Below are 18,225 nucleotides of genomic sequence, written 5' to 3' on the forward strand. Positions count from 1 at the left end.
TATGTAGCCTACAGCCCAGGGACAATTTTGAAATCAGAGAAAAAGTGGCCTTCAGTAAAGCCACTGAAGGAGATGTTTCTTCTGTTAGGGTCTCAGTTAATCTGGTCTCAAAGGACATTCCCCGAAGTTGGGGGTAGATGATACTGTAGTTCTAACTGCTAAATCGCCATTAGTTTTCTATTAATGGGCATCACATATGGATCTGATAAAGACTGAGCCACCAGCCTTTGTATGGTCTGTGCATGATTTTAATTACCCAAAGGTCCAAGTGTGAATCTTTAACATAACTGGCTCATCATACTATGCTTCAACAACCTGGTTGAAACCAAAATACAAGATCTCCTAAAAAGAAGATGACCCTTTTCTCCTTTTGGTGAACTAGCTCTCCTTTCTAATCATAGTCTGCATGAATTTGGTGATTTTTAAAGCCATAACAGGAATGCACCAAGGAAAATGAATAGACAGTAACGTTCTTAGCCAGAAATCTATACCCTTGCTGCAAAAACTCTCATTGCTCTGACTCGATTTTATTTTGGTTTCCATTTGGAGTATATGACATTGATATTAGAAGCTATTAAAGTCACAAATATGATGATATCATCTAATCAGACCACTATTAAGTGTTTATTAAAATGATACCAAGGTTCCAGAAACAAACATAGAAGAAACTCATGAAGTTACAATATTTTCATTAGTTTTCGGTTAATATCAAGTTTCCGTTTATCAAAATGCACTGAGAGGGGAAAAAAAATCCCAATATGACCCCATGATGGTCTCATCAATAGTCATATTAATAACGTTACTGATGCAGAATCCATTGCAACCCTGATGGCCTTGTGAAGTGTTTACTATTGCCCTGAGTAATTGACTGGAGAAAGTAAGATGCTTAGTTTATGGGCATCTACTAAGCTACCAAGTATGGTTTTAGGAATATATAGCCATCCATTCTTGAACAAGTAGTGTCTTCAAAAGATCACCTTTTCAGTTGTAATACTATGACAACATTCATCATCATCACCACCACACACACAGCAGATACTGCGTTCTAGGTTCTGTTCTCTCAAACAGGTACATACTGTGACCTTGCCCATTTTACAACTGACAAAACTGAGAGTTGAAATAAATTGTCCAAAGACCCATGAATCATTAGTGGTAGAGACAAGGATTAAACCCAGGCTGTTTCGTGCCAGAGTCCTCCTTGCTCTTGTTAACTGCACTAAAGTGCCTCTTTGCTGGGATTCTAACATAGATGAGTCTAAGAGGGAAATCACACAAAATTACTATAACATATTGCCACCTTTCTACAACACCTGTGCTTACTAGAAAACAAAAACAAGATTAACTCAGGAAATGCTGCTATACCAGATTTCTATTTAAAGACTTCTAGGAGAAGTAGGCAACAAAGTTTTGAGTAACAATGGTCCCTATATACATTTGAAGAAGTAAAAAGATGGAAGGGAAAGGGTGACAACGGCTCTTACTGGAATATGTGACAGCAACATTTTGAAGAGTATTTTAAGAAAATGAACAAAAAGTTTGATAATACAGTGTGGCAAGGGTAAGGAGAAACAAACATTCACATAATGCTGGTAGGAATGTAAATCTATACAACTTCTTTGGAACGCACTTGGGCAATAGCTATCAGTTTTTATGATGCACTTATCTGTTGACCTAGTTAATTCCACTTTTAGGGACTTATCCAACAGCCATTCCTGTACAGGCATGCAAAGATTAATAAACAGAGGCATACTTTTTTTTTTTTTTTTTTAGTTTTAGCAGTACCAAAAAGCTGAAATGTTTATCAGTAGGGTATTGATTTAATCAACTATGGTATCTCCATAAAATGCAGTATTATGTGACCATTATAAAGAATAAAGGGAGACCTTAATATTCTTACATGAAATAATCCCTAAAACACTTTCAGTGAAAAAGGGCAACATCCAGAAGAATGCATTAACATTGTGTTAGGAAGGACAAGGAAGGAAAAAAGGGGTAGCAAATGGTTATAACTATACGTTGTATACTCACGGTTATCTCTGAGAGAATATAGAAAAGACTGATAATTTTGGTTGCCTCTGAGAAGGAGAATTTGAGTTCTAGAAAGGGATAAGAGTGAGAATTTTTACTTTTCCTTTGTTCATGTACAGTTTTTTTTAGCTATTTAAAAATAAAACCATCCTGAATTAGCAGTTACTAAGAAGAGTTTAATATTAAATGTTTAGGAAGCATCCTACTCTCATACTCAAATCTGACTATTATTGATACTATTAGTAAACTTGTACTTGAAGTGTTTTATGTTACAAAAAATATAAAACGTTCCAAAGAGAAATGAAATGATGTATTATTTTTTAAAAATCAGGTTTTGAATAAAGTAGAGCATGATCATTTAATATGGAAATAGAAATTCTCAGGTGTGATGTTGATGGTTTGATACACAATACAGAAGATTCCGCTTTGTGATTTTCCAACTCCACTAAAACTCTAACTGATATGGTCAGGCAAATGACTGAGAGTTGTGGCTATCCAAATCTTGGAACAAATTCCGAAGACGATTCCAGAATTTCCTTCCCAGAAGACTTTTAATAGTGAAGAAGTCAGCCTTCCTGTTGACCTGAGGTATGTGTTTCTGAGTTAATGCGATGAGCTAAATAATTCAGCTCTGGGATTTCTAGATAAACTAGGCCTAAAGATGAAATAGCACAGTCCGGTACCATGGAGAGGGAAGAAAGAGAAAAAGGAAGCACCACCACCCCCAAAAGTCTAGTGTAATAACTGCATTTCACCAAGCTATGCCTAAATTAAGCAAGAAACACCCACACACTATTGACTTGGCCAAGACACTGAAAACTGAGTCTGCCTAAAAACAGACTAAGGCACAGAAGCTAACGCAAAAGGCAAAAAGGAAGTGCTAGGCAAGCAGGTGCAAGAGAAGGAATATTTAGTAAATACTAGTAGCCTTTAGAGGTATGACTTGGAGGTATATCCTGATGGTGTTATTTTCATATAGCTCTTATATAATTGTACTCTTCTATGATGATTCAAAGATAACAGAGTCTACGGAAGTGGACAGGATTACCAAAGCTGTTCTCTCACACAAGTGACCACGGCGTGACTCTTGAGTGTTTTAAGGTCACTGTGTTTTTGTATGGCACTCCATTTCTTGTCTCCTTTAGATCTAAGAGGAGAAACACCGACCCTTGTTACAGGTAAATTAAGACTTCAAGTTCAAAGTAATTTGGGGGGGGGGTTCCTACATCTGCCTAAATAATCAGCATGTACACAAACTCACAATTTCCATATGATATATACACCTCTTTTTAGAAAGATTGAGAAAATGACCATACACAGAGGAACTGGCCTTTCAGAGAAGGGAAAGGCTGAAAAACAAAAGGATGAAAGTGATACTCATTTTTCTGTGTTCATTATGTTCATGAATTTCACCTTCATATGTCATTCTTATGACTATACTATATTCATAGTATGACTATGCTGCACACAGCTTGAAAGGGAGAGAATAAAGTAGGGGTTAGGAAATCGTCGGGCAGAGTCATACTCAGACAAGGTAAAAAACAACAAACCTTCTTCCATACTTCGATTTGAGCAAACATCCATGAGACCAATAAGAAGTCCATACCTGCTTTCAGAACTGCACACTTCTTAGGGTACCGCCAGCCTCATGGAACTGGAACCGTAGGAACAGGTGATTTCCTCCAGAAATTCCCCAGAAAGTAGCCCTGTTTTCTTTAGTAGTGCTCCAGGCCACCCTGTAGTTCAATCACCATGATGACTGCCAACTCTGTTGATCTTTTGCAGTATAAAAGTAAGTCCTAAGCTGGAGATTTCCTTATTACATATTTTTTAATATTCCTGCCAATTGAATCAAATCCAGCAATGTCCCAGTTTCAACCAAAGGCCTCGATTTGTATACTAATATATGTCTGGGGATAGAAGCCAGAGAAGAATTTATGTGTGGTATTCTTGGAGGATTTGGAAAGCAGGGGTAGCAAGATTTAGAATGAATAATGGTAAGTATATCATAGCTATTATGGGGAAAGACAAAGCACTGGAAAAGAGAAAGAGAGGAAGGAAGGCAGAGAAGCCGATTTAAAACAAAACAAAACAAAACAAAACTGTTTCCTATTCTTGGAAACCCTCAGCGTGGAGCTGGGCCAAAGTCACTGACAGAAGGACCAGACAACAAAGGCCAAAAGAAGGAGACTTTCATCTCAAGATCACTGTCCTCTATTATGGCCAGTTGCCTTCTCCTTATACGAAGATCATCCTTCTTATTCATGCTCTTTCCTACAATCTAAAGAGTATCACACAAACCCCTGGAAACAGCAATTTCCCCAAACATTTTGCAGCAGATGAAGAGGAAAAAGATAGATGATATCACTCTGTATTTTACCTGACTTTCCAGAGGACAGGCATTCTAAAAAAAGAATTACTGGAAAAGTGCATGAACTTAAATTCAAATGTGGTTAAAGCTTAATTCAGTATGTTCTTTCAAGGGAAAAATGCAGCTCTGTTCTGAAACGTGAGTAATGACACCCTCTGACTTCTACTGAAATGACACCTGAGACATAAGAGGAAAATCTCTCCCTCTCAAACTCGGGCTACAAATCAATCTCATCACAAAAACTGGGTGAGAAAAAAGCTCTGCACACCTAGTACAGAAACAGCTTGAGATCCCAGAACAGACTGAACTATGGACTTTGACATCTAGTCCACAAGGAGAGAGGTTGAGAAGTTCTGATTACTTGGACCTGTCTTCGTTGCCTAAGCTTCTCGAGCTTTTCCACCCAAGTGCCAATAATGCCAAGGATGGAAAAAAGAAGACACATGATAAAAATGATATGTCTTTGAATTCTTAGTTTTTCCTAAAACCTAAGATTCATAAACTAAATAAGATTCACACTTATTTGCATTCTTCTGCATAATGTATCACTTTGGTCTCAATTCAAGTTTTTACTCCAAATTAACAATTAAAATTGACTTCGAGAAAATGTGTCACTTTCACTTTGTGACTCTCCATTCCCCTGGGTACACAGCTACATACCTCAGCACTCAAGGTATTAGATTAAAGGACTCCTGCCTTGTTTTGTTTTCTTTGGTTTCTATTCAACCACTGTTCAATTAGTGGGCACTACGTATTCTTTCTCCGATGTTCTCCCCAAAATTAACTTCCTCAGTATGTTAAAGGTTTATCTTAAGAATTCAAAATTGATTTCCAAAATCCAATCTTGGCTCTTTACCTAAGTAATGAACTAAAACTAGTTATACTCTTTCTATACTGTGATTGAAGTAGGGAACACATCTTTGCTGACATATTTCTTCTCAAAGATAGTTTTGGTGGCTCTGAATAGAAAATCTTTTATCAGGTTTAGAAAACCTGCTGGCATCTATGTCCTGGAAAAGAGGCATTGCCTTCCTAGAAGAAAGAATTCTGGAACTTGTCTAACGATGACTTTTCATGGCTGATCAGATGAAATATGTGCAATTAATTGCAAGATAAAGTATGGATAGAGCACAGAAAGCAAGTCCAGATAGCCCGATCAAATAACTCCTTCAATTCTCTATTCTGCAAATAAGTATCTAAGCCAGATGTTAGATTCAGCTTAGAATGAGATTTTTCCACCTTCATGCTTTCCATAAATGTACTATAATTTTTAAGAAGCCAAACACAAATGATTACATATTATATGATTCCATTTATATGAAAAGTCCAGAAAAAGGAAGATTTATAGAGATAAAAGCAAAGTGGCGGTTCTCTAGGGCTACGGGTAAGAGCGGGGATTAACTGCAAATGGACATGACAAAAATTTGGGGGGGGGGATTTCAAAAATGTGATTGTGGTGGTGTTTGGACAACTCTATAAATTTAATAAAAATCACTGAATTGTAGGCTTACAGTGGATGGATCTTGTGGTATGGAAATTATATCTCAATAAGCTGCTTAAGAAAGAGAAAACGCCAGTCTTTAGAATAAAGGATGTTTCAATTAGGCTTTTAATGATCTAAATATCATGAGAAATTTCTGGCTAATTAGAAATGTTTAAACACAGCAAAATAGGACACTGCTTAAATTAACTGAAAATGACGCCAAGACAAGCAAGCACAAAGCACTCTACTTTAGAAAGTGGTTGTTTATATCGATTTTTTATATTTCTTTTCTTTTGTTAATTACGTGGAACATTCACCCCCCCCCAAAAAAAAAAGTGGATTTGGGCTTTATTAGTTTGTCATCCTGATAATCAATCTCCCAAGAAAGAAGGTTAAACTAGCAGCACCTGTAAAACACGATGGAAGACACAAGTAAATAAAATATAAAAGTTGGATTATTTCCTTTTCTGAATTTGTTCCTACTGAAAGTCCCTAATGAGGAAAGAAGTAAAAAATGAGGGGTAATACTGAGAATCATGTGTGTTAGATGCTCGACCAATCTAATGTTGTCTTCCTGGATCCATAGGAGGAACATATCCCCAGCTTCCTTTGCGTTTTGGATGGAGTCATGGTTGACAAAATATGGGCAGAAGTGATGTACTGGGCCATCACTTCCTGGCAAGACAATAAAAACACACTGCATTATATCCAAACTCTTTCTCTCTTCCCTGTGGATATGGCTGGAAGTGAAGAACTCCAAGATGGTAGACCAAGGTCATGAAAGAGTCCCAGATGCCTGAACTACTTCCTTGAAGAGAGCTGGCACTGGCACTGAATTTTGCCTGAAGGAGAAATAAACCTGTCTTCTGTTGAGCCATCAAAATGTTGGGATTGTTTGTTATGGCTAATTACCCTAATTACCCTAGTTAGTTATTCAATTATCTTAACTGATATAAGATGCTATAAGACTCAAAGTATATTTTTTCCATTCTTCCTTTTATCAACTGACCTATTCTTTCCCTCCTGCCCATCCTTCCTCTTTCTCTTCCAGCTCCCTGACCTCATGACTCCAGTTAATGTTCATTTGGGAGACACAAGAAGAAACACATGAGCACTATTCCACCTGCACTTCATGAACACCCTTCTTCAAGAACCAGAATATTTGAATGGGATAAAGTAAAAATACTAGGCTCCAATTTTTCATTCAGAAGATCCAGAATGTGTCTCAAGTCTTTGGTCAAAATGTTGCATTATCACCAAGAACAACGCTTTGCGCTCCCTCTGAGAAAAAAAAAAAAAAAAAAAAAAAAAAAACCCTACAGTGATAAATGCTGGGAAAGAAATATCAGAGTTGGCAGCCACCTTCTGGGTCATGAACTTTGCTTTTATTTTCTGAAGCTTTCAGTAGTGGAGAAGTGCATTCTGGTTGTTCTAATGCTTTTTGTCCACCCCTGAGGATTACTTTCCCAAAACAACAAATTACCATTTCAATTCATTTTCAAGTTGTTTCCTTATCCAGGTGCCCTTTCCTCCTTTTCTGCATAAAGAGCAAATGCAAGGAAAGAAGACAGGACCCACCCCAATTCAGAAACCACGCCCTGGGCCACACTCAGCCCATGATCCTCACCCCAGCCCTTCATCTTGTCAACCCCAGTTCCCCCCAACTCCATAGTCAGAACACAAAATAATTCAAACAAAAAACAGCTCATAAAACAGTAAACAAAATAAAGTCAGTTTTTCTTTTCTTTAAGAACAAAATGAAACTTGAGGGAAAACTTACTGGAGTTACAGTTTATCCTGATACAGTCTAGATGGGGAAAAATAAATGAAAGATGAAATTGCATCCTTCAAGGTAACAGCTGCAGACATCCAAAAACAATCAGTCCACCCTTCCGGGGACAGACACACGCAAGAAATGTGGCCATTTTATATATATATATACAGTATGTACAAGTTTAAGGGTGGGTGTATATGTACAGTATATTATTTAGTAAAGTTGGATACATATATATATACACACACACACATATATATACACATATGTATAGAGATATATACTGGTATACATATATATCCACGATAGACACCGAGTATGCTGTTCCTTTTTTTTTTCCAAAAACCTACTCATTTATATAAAGTATTTCAAACCTGAACTTGGAAACATTAATTTTGTTCAACTTGGAAAATTATGCAAAAATTTCCCCACCAAATGCAGGTTATATTCTATCTCCCCCTATAATGATTTTCTTAAAATTTATCTTTAAAAGTAGCATCAACACGATTTTTGTATTAGTATTCCAAAAATATATTACCAATCTGACACATTGTTTTTTTTTGTTTGTTTTGTTTTTTTAAATCTGTCCATGAAGTTTCTCAGCGCAGTATTTAACCCTTTCTCTTTTTCTAAAAACGAACTCCCTCCACCCTCTTCTTTGCTCAGGCCCCAGATGCTACAGAAATTTACGTAGGCAGACTTGCCATTATCCCTAGAGATAAGGAAAGGGTTAATACCACCTGGTCATTTCCTGTCATAAAATGGCCACTTGCAAACAGCTAACCGCACAAACACCCATCCCAGATTTTAGAGAGGTGGGGTTGGGTGTAGGGTAAAAGGAGTATGATGTTATCACAATTGATTGGGTTCTCTGCTATTGTTTCAAAGGCTCCCAAACCAACCCACTCATGAAGCCCATCTCCGTCTTCCTGCCTGAATGCTCAGACTGAATCAAGTGCCTATAGCATTCAAGGAGAAGACGAGACAGGTTTATGGGGAGGAGGTCTTGGGCACCTTTGAGAGCCTACCTATTTCACTCTATAATTCTGCATCTTGAGGGAAGAAAATTCTTTGTTTTTATATTTTTTAATGGGAAAGAGAGGGAAAAAAGGGTGGCTAATTTTCCAGTGCTGGTAACCCAACAGGGTATCCTATGTCAGAGATCTGAGTATCTATCCTTTTATTAATATCTGTTTAGAGTCATGAACACCCAGCACAAAAGGTCTAGAGTAGAGTCAATGATTATCAGTAGGGGATTGGGTAGAATGGTTAAAAAGGGTCTCAGATTAGTTGTTACAAAGTTGCCCATTTGAAACTAAATTTGACTTCTCATGGTGGGAATTCCAATAAGAATTTGTTTAAAGCTAGATACTAAAAAGTAGAAGTAACACAAGAAAAGAAAAAGAAGTTACAGGAAACAAATACAGTTAGAAACTGAGCTCCTCTGCCTAAGGCTGACCCAGTAGTTTTGGAGGACTCGTCAAAGATAATGCCACCATTTGAATTTCCCAAAGTAAATCATTTTAAGTAAGCAAGTGAAAGAGGAACCAGTGGCAAAGGACAGGGCAGAATGAAACTACGGAAATCCCGATAGGAGAAATCTAGAACACCCAATCATTCTGAGGAAGGAGGTGGGATGCTTATTTGATCCCCAGAAGAACATCTCTTGAGAAAAATCTGGGTTTGGTTTCGTGCGGTTAGGTTTGTCATGTGTCGTCAACCGCAACAGAAAAGTGGGAGCAAACAGCCCTGGAGCAACTGGTACGATCACCAAACAGAGGAGGCCATGCCCCTGGTGAGGACTGGGAAGGGGGAGGGCAAGTAGGGAGGAAGGGGTGGGGCTTCAGCTACCAGCTGCACCTGCCATCAGCCAAAGCTGGAGAAATGCCCCTTCCTGATGTTATCAGGAGACAGGGGAAACAGGTGTATGAAGCAACAAACCTGAGAACTGTCAACAAGAAGGGGTTGTCTTCCTTCGTTTCTATGCTGTTGGGGATTTTATTATTAGATAAGTACCTGGTCTAGGGAAAAGTGTTGGGTTCACTCAAATCGTTCCATGAACTGAATGGTGTCTCTAGTGTGAGGACTTGGAGCTTTTCGGATGGTAGACAACTGGTTAAGCCAAGAAGTGATGAATTATGTCGATACTTTACCTGAAGAATAAGTGATTCAAGGAAAAAAAAAAATCTACCCCAGTGCCTTGCTCATAGGCTCTGAGAGGGGAGCCTTGATAGTGAGGATGTATTTTGTAATGAAATGTGAATCCAGGGAATTGGGCTGGGAAAGGAACTTCCTCTAGGTCTATCTTGAGTAGCAGCCAAAGTTCAATCTCTGCCTTACCCTTGGCAAGATATCTGAGCAGAGTATGTGTGTCTGTGTATGTCTGTGTTGTTCATCCTGTTCAATTTAGATGTTTTTTGTTTTATTTTAGTAAATGAGAAATTATTATTTTCTAGGTTAATAAGATTTGGGTTCAGAGCCTGGAAGAGGTGAATGTTTCTAGGAGTTGTGTGTCTTCAACAATGCACACTGTTAACAGTCGTCAGCAAGTCCATGTTGCCAGAGAGAGAGCATCTAGAGAATCTGAATACAATTTACCAAACTGCATGACACTCCCTGTGAGCCTCCACAATTGAAGAAGGCTTGCTGGCGTTCTGGTGAGGATTCGAAACGGCCATGAATGAGATGCCAGTACTGACTGACTTTCCAGCTGTATGGCTCAATTCAAACCAGGCACTAAGGAAAAAAGACTCCCTCCGTGCATGTTTAAAAGGTAACCATCATGAAAGCCGTTAGAAGTCATCAAGACTGCCACATCATTGATCCATACAGTATTGACCGGTGGAGATAACAGATAACCCACGTTGATCCAGCATTTTAGAAAACCGGGTTCTAGTCTCAGTTCCGTAACATTTTATGTTAGCTTGAAAAGTCCTACATTTCTTTCTTTGTCTCACATCCGTAAATGTAAGAATAAAAACACTTCCTTGGTTTATCTCACAAAATTACTGGCTGACTGAAGTAAGGTTTTTAAATCTTTAAATATACTCTAATAACAAAATATTATACGTTTAAATTGTAAGGGATCAAAATATGATTGATCAATCTCTCAACTTTCAAAAACGGGCTGTGTGTTATAGGACATTTTTCATGCCTGCTCTCACCACACCTGGCTGTCTTCAGAGAGTAAGGGCCTTGGGACAGCCCAGTCTCCTTGACATTTAGGAGATGGGTACATTACATCAGAGAAATATACACTGGGCTTTACATCATGAGCTTATATGCATGACCAATTTGAAATAAACTGTAATATCATTTGTGCCTAGGCTAGAAAGGAGACACAACTGAAATGGGGAACAAAACGATCATCTGAAGTTAGTTTTTGCGGAGTAAGAGTGAACGCAAACCCTGTTTAGAGATATTTTCTTCTCTAACGAAGCAAAGGGAAATAAGAACGCTTCATAGGAGAAAACATTCACAAAGGGGTATATTTTGGGGAGGGAAGGGAAAGAGAACCTTTACACAAAGCATGAATGTAAAATTTTGTATACACAAGCGCACGGAATTTCAGTTCGGTTTTCCACGTTAGGTTTGAAAGAGAGGTAAATAAATTCAAACCAGTCATTCTGGTGAACCATACTCTCCAGGGGAAAAAAGAAGTCACTATTGCTTCTGAAGAGCACGGTGGTCTCCAACTCTGTCCTGCCTAAGATATCTCAACTTCAGAGGAGCTAGACTGAGTGTATGCTAGTAGGAATCAAGAGGCAAATGCAGTCTTTTTGAGAGGCACTTCTCCCAGATTTGGGGCAAAGTTTAAAACAGAAAAATAATGTTTCTAGGAGTGCACATGGGAACTCTTACTAACCACACATGCTCATGCGCACATGCCTGCATGTGTGTGCGTGCGTGTGTGTATGTGTGTGTAAAAGAGAGAATCTGTCCATCTCCTTCCTTACCCCTTTTTATCTTCCCCCATTTGTATCTCCTTCTAAGATATGAGATCTACCACAACTGGCTTTCTCATTTTATAAAACAATGTCTAAGAAGGAAAATCTATTTTCTGTTTAGAGACACTATACATTTCCCCAGGATTCCATAAGGCTAATCATCCTTATATATGTGGTTCTATCTTACTTTGAAATAGATACAGAGTTAAAAATTGTCTTCATCTTCTTCTGTGAATTATTTAGGATGTTATGCTCGTTTTTTTGTTGTTTATTTGGGTTTTTAAATTTTTTTTTTCATCTCTCCTATTTTTCGGAGAAGTAAACAATCAGTTACTAGTTGTTGGTTTTAGGTCATACACACCCTTTTGTTGGTTTGCTGGAGGTGGGGAGGACGGTGTAGGGAAGGGAAGGTGGGAGGGACAGGGGTATGCCAGCCCCTGCAGGCTGCTCAGTACGCTCTGTTCTCAAGGCTGTTTGCTATGCGGGCCGCAGGCTTTGGGCCTTTGAAGGGTTGAATACCATCTTTTGATTTACCATGGCTGATGGTGGGGAGGATTGAAAACTCAAGAACACAAAGATCCAGCAAAAACTAAAACAAAACCGAAAATAACCAAACACACACATACACAAACCAAAGAAAAACCAACAAACACACTGATGACAGAAATCAAATGAGGTTGGACAAGAAAAAGGGCATAGTGTTGTAAAAGCTGCAAACTGGAAGAAAAAAAAAAAAAAAAGACATAAGTAAAGCCACTGCTCAAAACAGTCCTCTGTATCCTAGAGATTTTTAGGATCATAGTGTAGGCATTTTCCAAGTGTGACCAGTCGACCTGACAGTAGGTAAGACTGGTACAGATTCCAAACTCCACCTTCCCACTAGGCCATCTAGAGTTTTATATGGTCTTTCATCTGGTGCATTTGTCCGTCATGTCTTCCCCATGCCTCTGACAAGCAATCCCACTGGAATCTTTATAAAGGAGATCTGTATCCAAACATATGTGATATACCCCAAACAAATGCATGGCTTAGAAAGCTTGGACTCAGCCATACCCCTCATCCTGTTGACACGGGGCACTGACTTTCCACTGAGTAGAAATGAGGTTGGTTTCTTTCCTTCCAGAAATCAAGAGGTCCCCATCCTCCATAGAAGATCAATTAGAATTCAGTCAAGAAGGTCAGTAGCAGGAGAGACTGTGAGGCCATCAGGAGGGGAGTTTCCAAAGTATCTATTACAGGTAATCATAGTGGAAGAACAGCTCCTCTCCCAATAAAGCTGCAAATTTGAAATTGTCGTAATTTTTCAATACTAAGGAAAAATTCAGATGTATTACATGAGGAGGACAGAGGAATTGGTGAGTAACAGTGTGACAGGACATCTTAATAAAAGGGGCTGCTAGACGATGGGGACGAATGTCAGGAAGCAAGAAGGGGGTACATAGCAGGGGCCACATTCTCCTTCCACATGTCAGAGACTCTATAAACTTACAGAATTATTTCTCCAATGGGACAACAGAAACAATCTGACTTGCCCTGCCCGCTAGGAGAAAGTACAAAGAAATACCAGTGCCACCAGAATTCCCCATTTGCGGAGAAAGAAACAACGCAGCTCTCCTCCTACTCACAAAGCTTAGTTCTCTCCAACCCCAACTGCCCGTTTTGCCTCCATCTGCTGTCTTACTTCTGCCCTCAGCTTTGACTGTTTTGAGTGGTGACCAAGGAGTTGGACTTAATGGCAATGTGATTGATCAAAAGATGGACCAAAGTAGCGTGTTTTACACAAAGCTAAACGGTTCCAAAAAACCAAGAAAGGAAACTTAAAAAACAAATAGTCTAGTAAGAAAAAAAATAAAATAAAATAAAATAAAAACCACCACTGTCAGAAACCAGAAACTGACATCAAAACCTCATGCAGAAACAAGGAGAAGGTGTTTGTTGCTGTTGGGTTTTATCCTTGGTCTATCAAACAAGAGGTGAGCAGCTAACTTTTAAGAAACAAACAAAGAATTCAATCAAACCAATGAAAATCAGAAAAGAAAGGGAAGACAAGCCCAAACAAAGTGGCAGAGGGTACTTCATACGATACCTAAGTTAACCATGAGCTTGACACGCCCCCCATCCAGCTCCAAACGAAGGGTGTCCGCAGAGTCCCTGGAGGTGGTAGCCACCAGCAGCCCATAAGCTCGCTGGGACATGAAGCGGAAGGACACGTCCTCTGCCTCGGTGTGCATGACCATGGGCACGACGATCTTCATGTACATGCTGCCGTCGTAGCTCAAGATGGACGCCTCTGCCAAGAAGAATGGAGGAGATTGTCAGGATGAAGGATATCAGAGTTTCCCTCTGCATCCGGGGTAAGAACAGTGGGGGAGAAAGGGCACAAAATTCGTAGCCAGGTGACTCGTTGGATAGACCTCCAGTGCCCCCACTTTTCAGCTATGTGACCTTGGGAAGACCACTTAAACTCTGAGGTTCTATTTTCTTATTTGCCCTTAAAAGACATACAACAGCACAGGTCCCTGCCCTGGCCTACTCGCAGACTTATCAAGGGTGCCGAATGAAATAACGGGTGTGAAGATGTTTTACAAACGTGAAAATGGTCCCCACAAATAGTAGTGACTTAATCCCCCGTGTTATAGACAAAACAGAAATGCATTAAACAAAACTTAGACCCCTGAACGTATTTCATGAAGAAAAGGAGGAAAGCAGCAATTTATAACCACCACGGGAAACACATTTGCCAGAGCTTCTAGGAGGAAAGAGCAGCAGCCCAGCCTGGTCCCAAAACAGCCCTAGGGACTAGGCACTGTAAGAGTTTGCTTGACTCCTTCAGAGAGGATCTACAGAACGAGAGCTAGAAAAACCACCACAAAAAGATAATGACATCCTGAGAACCAGTAATTCTACTTTTATTCAAATAGCACTTATCTAAGGAAGGAAGAAACTCGCTTTTGTTTGATGCCTTCTCTAGCCCAAGCACTTCAGCTAGGAGCGCCCCCACTCCACCCCATTATGTTAACTCACTTAATGCTACCATGCAGATCTACTAGTCCTATCTGAAACAGAAAACCAAGGCTCTTAGAGGCAGATGTTAACATCTTGAAGTCAGACACCCCAGACTGTAAGCCAGTATGTCCAGTACAAATCCAGGGCAACACCGTGCTGCTCAAAATGTGAATTTGTTCAATTGTTTATTTTTGCAACACCGTGCTGCTCAAAATGTGAATTTGTTCAATTGTTTATTTAGCAAATATTTTTAGAGAACATGGAAAGAGAATATCACTCACATTCCTATGAAGCCAACCTGCCACTGGGCTCAGTATCTGGCACTGAGTAGGCCTTCATTAAGTATTTGCTGTTGCCAAATAGTTGCTACCTACCTACATGTATATGGAGGGTTCAAAAGTGAAACGGAAAAGGTCCATAAAAATGGTTAAATGACCCAGGAAATATATCTCAGTAAAGCCAGGGACACTCAGGAGACAGAGACTGTGGCAGGTGAGTAGAGAAGTGGGGATAGAGTTTGAGATGCTCTCAGTTTGTAATGAAAGAGGTGGTGGCATCAGATTTATCTACTGACGTAGATAAAATAACATCTCTATACACATAAAGGGAAAAAAGAAGGGGGAAGCTCAGACAAAAACAAACTATTCAATTTAACAGAAGCAGCAAGCATATCCTGAGTAGTTATATAACAGTTATTTGAGATTACAATAAAATCAATGGACTTGGATAGATACTGGGAAGTGAATGGTTTTAGATTGTGAAATACCATGATGCGTTCATTTCTGATACTGTGTACCAGTCACTTTTTTAGGTGTTGTGGATATAACAGTGAACAAAAGAGACAAACATCTTCGGCCCTCATGTATAAAAGAAATCAGAATGGGAAGAGACCAGGCCAAGCACATGGAAGGTACTCAAGACAGTCTATGTCATCTTCATATCGCCACCCTATTTACACAACACACAAAAGGTCCATGAAAAGCAATATAAATACATCTGCTCGTTCCTGAGAAGCAACCATCACCGGGGTAATACCCAAGACATGCTAATAGCTGTACATTACCATCTGCAAACTCTAAAAAGATCACAAATAAAGGTGTAAGAGTTGCAGACACTATCACAATAAAAGACATATTATGAAGACGTATTCTTATACGGGAAATATAATCTAAATTTAACACATGCTCCAGATGTGAAAGAAACTATTTTATCTCCTGGAAGAGCAGAATCGAAGATGACAAAAATGATAGCTAAAATTTATTGAGCACTTCCTGTTTGCCTGGTGCCTTCTAGAACTTTATATGCATTAAGACATGTAGTGCTTCAAGAACACCACCAGGAAGACAGTATCATTATTAGATTTTATAGATACCAGGTCACACAGCTAACAAGCGGCAGAGCTGGGAGTTGAACACTGGCAGTTTGATTCTTATGGCCATATCCTTAACCATTCTGCCAAACTGTCAGAGGGCTATGCCAGGAGCACACTCATGCTTCTAAGCACTGAAAGCATATCTATAATGCTTTATGGTAGAGTGTGGTGTTTGTGTCTGTGTGTGTGTGTGTGTGTGAGTGAGAGAGAGAGAGATACATACATGTCATTATTTAAAGCTGTATATTATTTATGAACATACACAATTATATAAATATAGATAATATATTTCTAAATGTGTTATATATGAATATGCACAATGCTTTATGTTTGTGTAATTATGAACACTACTCATTATTACGATGTACCTTCTACTGTACACACCCACACATATGTACACTCCTTTTTAAAAGAGATTATTCAAGTGAGCCATGAAGTGGTTGTTTTGATGTATTCAACCTAAAAACAATCCAAAAGTAATGGTCACGTTTATCCCTCTGGATATGTGTAGTGCCAGAATGTATGTATAAGTGAACGCATCTTCATGTCAATATTGGTAGTATCAGAGAATAAATTTCAGATGAGTATGTAGTTAAACAGCTAATGGTAAAAAAAAAAAGTGTGTATCTCAGTGTGTACCTTTGTGTGCACCTTTGTGAGTGTGTTCTATGATCAACCTAATATTTTTAAGGGGAGTGTGATGAAGCAGAAAATTTAATATAGGAATCAGCTGAAAAAAAAAATCCATTCCAGGAATCTTATTAATTTGCTTAAAAGATTTCAAACACAAGGAATACCATGAATAGAGTAATACTTTGAGGGGGGAAATGAGTCTGAACGAGGAAAGTTATTCAACCTGAAACATGTTGGACTACTGAGTCTTGAAAGACTACATTACAGGATGCCCACATAATAGTACTCACACAGTTCCCCTCTTTTGTTCCCCTTTCCTTATTTACTATCTCCTTTCAGCTTAAATGAATATTTCCTAGCATACTAATTTCATTCATTTAATGGTTCTTTGCTATATTTTTGAGCTACTTTCTTAATGGTTGCTCTAGGTCTTACAAAATACATCTTATCAAAATATACTTCATATTTATACTCAATTCCTGTAAGATACAGAAACTTTACTCTTACATAGCTCTCTTCCCTTCCTCCTTATTTTGTTATTCTTACCCACATTATGTCTGTAACAACAATACTTTGTTGTAACGATTGCTTTTTAAAAATATATGTCTTCTGGGGGCACCTGGGTGGCCCAGTGTTTTAAGCATCCAACTTTGGATTTCAGCTCAGGTCACGATCTCAGGGTCATGAACTCCAGCCAGCATTGGGTTCTACACTCAATGGGAGGTCTGCTCGAGAGTCTCTCTCTCCCCCTCTATTCCTCCGGCTCACGCTTTCTCTCAAATAATTAAATCATTAAAGAAAAAATAAACATATGTCTTCTTAAGAAGCAAAGAGAAGAAAGGAGAGCGCAAATATATTTATAGAGTTGTGTGTTTTTTTTTTTTAAATTAAGCTTATTATTTACCATTTCTGTCTCTCTTCTTTTCTTCTTGCAGATTCAAGTTACCATCTGGTGTCATTTCCTTTCTCCAATATAGCTTCATTCATTTGCGGTTTATTGTCAAATATATCACAATTCTATATGTTATAGGCCCAACAATACAATTTTATAGATATTGTTTTATGCAATTGTGTTTTAAATCAGCTAAGAGAAAAAAGAAAAAGAAATGGGTAATTATGTTGTCTGTTATCATTACCTACATAATTACCTCTACTGGAGTGCTTTGTTTTTTCATGTAGATTCAAATTACTGTCTGCTGTCACATCCTTTCAGCATGAAGAATAAAAGGAGTGAGTAGTTGTTAGAAGGCAGGTATCCTAGCAGTGAACTCTCTGAGTTTACCTGTTATGTCTTTATTCCACCCTCACTTTTAAAAGACAGGTCTGTCGGATATAGGGGTTGTGGCTGACACTTCTGTGTCTTCCAGCACATCGAATGTTGTCTTGCTGCCTCTGGCCTCCACTGTTCTGAAGAGATGTCAACTGTTAATCTCATGGCAGTGCCCCTGTATGTGACAAGTCATTCTCTTCTTGCTGCTTTCAAGATTTCTTCTTTATCTTTGGCTTCCAACAGTTTTACTATAATGGGTCTGAGTGTATATCTCTTTGAATTTATCCTACTTAGAGTTCATTTAGCTTCTTTGCTGTGAAGATTCATGTTTTTCATTACAT

At 38.7% G+C, this 18,225-nt stretch overlaps 1 protein-coding gene across 5 annotated transcripts in view; it reads right to left on the minus strand.

Moving 5' to 3' along the window:
• Positions 1-18,225, minus strand: part of NRXN3 (neurexin 3) — a 1,447,337-nt gene that overhangs the window by 920,940 nt on the left and 508,172 nt on the right. For all 5 annotated transcript variants that reach the window (XM_040641595.1, XM_040641594.1, XM_040641597.1 and 2 more), the window contains 2 exons: positions 13,690-13,893; positions 7,663-7,689 (listed from right to left, as the gene is read on the minus strand). In XM_040641595.1, coding sequence (XP_040497529.1) covers positions 7,663-7,689; positions 13,690-13,893 — 231 coding nt within the window. The remainder of the gene's footprint in view (positions 1-7,662; positions 7,690-13,689; positions 13,894-18,225) is intronic.

This window comes from Ursus maritimus, unplaced genomic scaffold (genome assembly GCF_017311325.1).
Source record: "Ursus maritimus isolate PB19 unplaced genomic scaffold, ASM1731132v1 scaffold_25, whole genome shotgun sequence".
Lineage (NCBI taxonomy): Eukaryota > Metazoa > Chordata > Mammalia > Carnivora > Ursidae > Ursus > Ursus maritimus.